Source organism: Arachis ipaensis, chromosome B09 (genome assembly GCF_000816755.2).
Source record: "Arachis ipaensis cultivar K30076 chromosome B09, Araip1.1, whole genome shotgun sequence".
NCBI classification, from domain to species: domain Eukaryota; kingdom Viridiplantae; phylum Streptophyta; class Magnoliopsida; order Fabales; family Fabaceae; genus Arachis; species Arachis ipaensis.
Window position 1 is genome coordinate 142672551 of NC_029793.2, and position 4818 is coordinate 142677368.

Sequence of the window (4818 nt, forward strand, 5' to 3'; positions counted from 1 at the left end):
AAGGCTGGTTTTAAATGCATATATTGATTGGGGAAAACAGTTAATTGGGCCTGCATGTTGTGCCTTGTTTTTGCAGGTCCAAACTGGTGAAAATCAAGCCATCTCCTTCAAGACACATCCTAACATGAACAAAGATTTATTTGCCAATGAAAATATCCTAGGGTTAAAAGATCCCAATAGGCCTTTCCCCACTGGTCAAGGCAGTGAAGCTGGTGTTGGCCTCCTAAAGTGGAGAATGCAAAGCACTGATGAATCAATGGTGCCTCTGACAAGTGAGTTTATTTATAGCTGATTTGATTTGACTTTGTTCTATGTATTAATAGCTCATGTCGTCAATAACTATGTGTTGCAGTAAACTGCTGGCCCTCATCTTCTGGAAATGAAACTTACGTCAGCATTGAATACGAAGCTTCATCAATGTTTGAGCTGCGGAACGTAGTGGTCTCGGTTCCTCTACCTGCACTTAGAGAAGCACCAACTGTTAACCAGATTGATGGTGAATGGAGGTATGGAATTTTTTCCCCTTGTTTTCAACTAATTAAGTACCAGGGACAAACATGAGCCTTGTGTTGCATTGAAGTTTGCATTAAATCAATTTTGTAGCAATCTTCTATGGTACATATAATGGTTTTGCTCTCATATTTTTTCTATTTTAACATTCTTGCTCTTTACAATGTCCTATTAAAACTGGCTTTTCAGGTATGACTCTAGGAATTCTATTTTGGAGTGGTCTATCCTTCTGATTGATAATTCAAACCGCAGGTATGTTAAATTCTGAGAGGCATGGTTTTTCAGAGTTAACTAATGGTGTAATGATGTGTACTCGTTCTATATTTGAATTGCTTGTCTGATTTTTCAACATATATTTGGCAGTGGGTCAATGGAGTTTGTTGTTCCCCAAGCAGACTCATCAGCATTCTTTCCCATTTCAGTCCGTTTTATGGCAACCGACACATTTAGTGACCTGAAGGTTGGTTTGAATCATGTATTTCCATTCAACATTAATTGTGGCCATGGATTTATGGTGTTATTTGAATGATGTGTCAAATTTATCTCGATGAAATCATCTCCATTACTCACCAGAGTGAGAATTTATTTAATAGGTATTTATACTTTTTTTGATACATTCCTTTTCTCATCTATTTCTCTGTGCAGGTTGCTAACATCATACCACTTAAGGGGGGCAATCAACCCAAATATGCTCAGAGAACGCAGTTGATCACAGAAAACTACCAAGTTGTGTGATTAGCTTCGATAACAGTTTTGCTTTTATGATTGTGATTGTTGTATGAAAGGCCGTTTTAAGTTACTTTATTCGTTACTATTCATGACTTCATACTTCAGTTTTATTTCTTAAGACCAGCCAATATGTATGAATTATCTCAATTAATCCCAAACTTTAGTGTCTGTTTACTCTATGGAGTAGCATGTCCTAACCCATTTACCTCCCTCTTCTGCTATAATAAGTGAAAGACAAGTAAATCATGAGTGGTACAGTCCCAACGACCTAAGCCTATGCCGTTAGATTATTATTTTATTTTTATTAAAGGTAAAGGCAGTAAAGGAGAGAAAATTGGAAGTCCTTAACTTTCATACTTTTTTAATGTAAAAGAAATTTATATAGTTGTCATATCAACAAAACAACAGTAATTATTTTTCATATTCAGTCAAAGTATATGAATTTAATTAAACAATAGACCAAAACTCTATATTGTTAATTATTAGTATATTAAAATTAAACTTGTATGAGCATAATTCAGGTACACTAAATTTTGATTTTGTAAAGTTTGTTGGAAAGGTCCACAATGTGATTATGTTTTTAATTTTGAAAACTAGAAATGTTTTTAAACATGAAAATACTTTTCAGAGTTAAAAAGTTTAATATAATAAATATTTTATTATAACTTTTGAAGAAAACTATACTTAAAAAAGTTAATTTTAATAAACTATTTTTTTTTTAAAAAAATCAAAACCTTACCAAACTGGAATACAATTAATCTATCAATATGCAACCTCACGTTTATCGAATTATTGATTGGGATATGAATATGATGTAGTCTTCTTCATCCTACCTAGACCCTAGTAAGCGCATTTCCAGTCATGTTGCTTTAGTTAATGCTTTAACTAGGAACAAATATAATTTACTTGAACAAAAGAAAGGCAAGGAGAAACTATTAAAGGTCTATTACATACAATTATAAATGCAGCAACAAACGTTATGAACAAGCAGCTAAATTATGTTGTCTAATGTATGTGCTTGGTTCAGCAATAGTAACCACAAATTTTCAGCACCAAATTCCATGTACAAGTAGAATATGTTTTGTGCATCCCCCTGATTCAGACTTCAATTTTCGTATAGCTCCAAAATCCCATCAACACTTGAAACCACCACAAGCAATAACCCACAATACTATGATTAAGATAAGGATTCCTCCTCCCACCATCAGCTTCATCTGGAGATTCTGCAGCCACATCTTCCTTCTTAGCTGCCTCCCCTGCCTCTGAAAGCTGTCGGCCTATATTTTTCAATGGTAAACAAAAACAATCACATTAATAAGTTGTTTCATAGAGATTATCTTGATTCAAACAATAATAATAAATACATACATACCTGGAATTGCAAGTTTTCTGTTTTGTCAACCAGAAGTTCAATCTTCTCTCCACGATCCAAAACCTTCAGACCAGTGAGAGTGCGAATGTTGGTTAAAAGTTCTTAATATTGATCTAAACTAAGTGGTTGGCATCCTCTCTGTGCCGGTCTAATTGTCATAGCCAATGAATTGATATGCATATACATTTTACGAGTAACCAGATGCAAAATTATGGAATTACAAACTTTGAAGAACATGGTATCATGCTATGAAATTTAACACCAAGCTGTTTCATGAACCCATGGTTGCCAGTTTGAAGTTGCATGCCTTTTCTAAATACATATACGAAAAGGAATTGTTCATTTTTGTTCTACTTCCCTTAACAAGATTGTTTATTACATCCTAATTGTCTAAAATTCTTGTTCACTGTGATATTAGAAACTAGCAAAGGTGGTAAAATGCAATACTGATTGACCTTATCAAAATCTGCTGGTTTGCAACTTGAGAATCATGCCAACACACTCAAAACAATAAAAAAGAAGATGGTGCAACATTCAAAATTTTAATTGAACAAGCTAGTAATTAATTAATTTTACATTGTAAGGGGGCTACATTATGGAGATAGAACAGTACAATTCAAGACAAATCAGCATTCTACAAAGATGCAGGACTCGGTTAATGTATGATTGATGTCAACAAAAGAATTGTCCATGTATGTGTCATTAAGCTTAGAGTCATATACCTTCTCAATGTTGTCCATCATTATTCCCTTGACCTCGGTTATCTGAGCCTTCAATTTCGATAGTTTACTTATTTCTTCCGGGTGGGTCAAGCAATACTGCATATGCTCCTTAAGCGCTGGTCTGAGCAACACGGTAAGAAAATACTAAGGAGATGGCAGCATAAAGCAGTTAAAAAAACACTTAAAAAGGATCAAACATATACAAACCCAAATTCACGATCTAGATTATAGGCGATGCTAAATCTGTCTTCGAATAAGTCATCATCTTCATCGTCATCAGCAAGTGGATGGGCACCGTCATTCTTAATGCTCGCACCATATCGCTTCACAAAATCATCCTTCACCCGTTCAAGAAATACAAAAGGAACACTCCTTCCAACCGATTCATCTGCGACAATAAGGAAAACTGCAAAGCAGAGGGAAACATTTCAGCTGAATGGAAAAAAAAAAAACTAAAACAGCAGAGCCGAGCCAATAATACACAAAACAACATAGAATAATCCATACCAAATCCACTATCTATGAGGAAGTTAAACGTGTGACCATCACATGAATATGTGTATTTGCTGCTATTTGAAGGCAGCTTCTGCAAGCACTGAACAGCAATGGTGCTGAAATTTCCAGTATATTGCGTGTGTTCTGCTAAGACAACAGTTCCTTTGGCAACAAAGCTATATATTAAACCTCTCTGACTCATTTCCACAAAGCACCACCACCACAAGTTACAATCAATACCACAATATGTTCAGAAAAAGAATTTTTGTATGGGGGGGAAGGGGGTGGGGTTCAGAATTTGCAATCACTGAAGGAAAATATCCAATTCACAATTATGGTGCATGCACGGTTTCGATCTAGCAAAATCTACAGTCAAATGATGAACAGAGAGTAATAAAACTACAATCCCAATTCGCCTTCGATCCTTTGATATTATGGGGAATACAGCTTAAGCAAGAAAAACCCAATGGAGAAAAAGAGAGAACTTTAACAAAAGTGAGTCTAAAAACTAGAAACCCAACCAAACCCTGTGATCTAATCTGGGGGATCTACGAATCCTGATAAAAATCGACCCTCGCATAGAAAATAAAAAGAGAGAAAGAGAAGGAGAAGGGGGAGAGAGGAACCTGAATTCAACGGAGAAAATCGATGTTAAATTGCTTGGTGCGGAAGCACAGTGAAGATGAAATGGAAAGTGATGAATGATGGTGTTGACGGAGAAAAAGATGACAGCGGTTACTTTATCAGCTTCGCCAAGCAATTCTGGTAAACAAGGTTTAGTGTGTTACTGCAACACTAATTATTCCTATAATTTCCTTAATTACTCTTTATTATTTTTCGTATTTAATTACTCTTTATTATGACATTATCTTTACGTTTACATGTACTCAATTTAATTATCTTTAACTCTTTGTACCTTTGATGAATAGATTTTAAAATTAGATACTGATCTTTTTACATTTTGTTAAGTAAAAAGTTAACATATTATTT

General features: G+C 34.8%; 2 protein-coding genes across 2 annotated transcripts in view; one reads left to right on the top strand and one right to left on the bottom strand.

Moving 5' to 3' along the window:
- The window catches only part of LOC107618177 (coatomer subunit delta), a 4347-nt gene extending 2929 nt beyond the window's left edge, over positions 1–1418 (top strand). The window contains exons 8-12 of the mRNA XM_016320166.2: positions 77–272; positions 353–506; positions 700–762; positions 874–970; positions 1156–1418. Coding sequence (XP_016175652.1) covers positions 77–272; positions 353–506; positions 700–762; positions 874–970; positions 1156–1245 — 600 coding nt within the window. The 3' untranslated portion in view covers positions 1246–1418. The remainder of the gene's footprint in view (positions 1–76; positions 273–352; positions 507–699; positions 763–873; positions 971–1155) is intronic.
- On the bottom strand, positions 2126–4617 carry LOC107618771 (vesicle-associated membrane protein 727). The gene is made up of 6 exons (XM_016320913.2): positions 4454–4617; positions 3841–4082; positions 3541–3739; positions 3334–3454; positions 2612–2674; positions 2126–2516 (listed from the first exon to the last, which is right to left on the bottom strand). Exons 2-6 carry the CDS (start codon positions 4028–4030, stop codon positions 2373–2375), a joined length of 717 nt encoding a protein of 238 aa, XP_016176399.1. The 5' UTR covers positions 4031–4082; positions 4454–4617; the 3' UTR covers positions 2126–2372.

Excerpts from the sequence above, each read along its gene's own strand:
- LOC107618771 (XM_016320913.2), bottom strand. The coding sequence starts at position 4,030 with ATGAGTCAGAGAGGTTTAATATATAGCTTTGTTGCCAAAGGAACTGTT. Across the intron at positions 3,455-3,540 it reads AATCTAGATCGTGAATTTGG|ACCAGCGCTTAAGGAGCATA; the intron begins GTTTGTATATGT and ends CGTGTTGCTCAG. Across the intron at positions 2,675-3,333 it reads TGATGGACAACATTGAGAAG|GTTTTGGATCGTGGAGAGAA; the intron begins GTATATGACTCT and ends ACTGGTCTGAAG.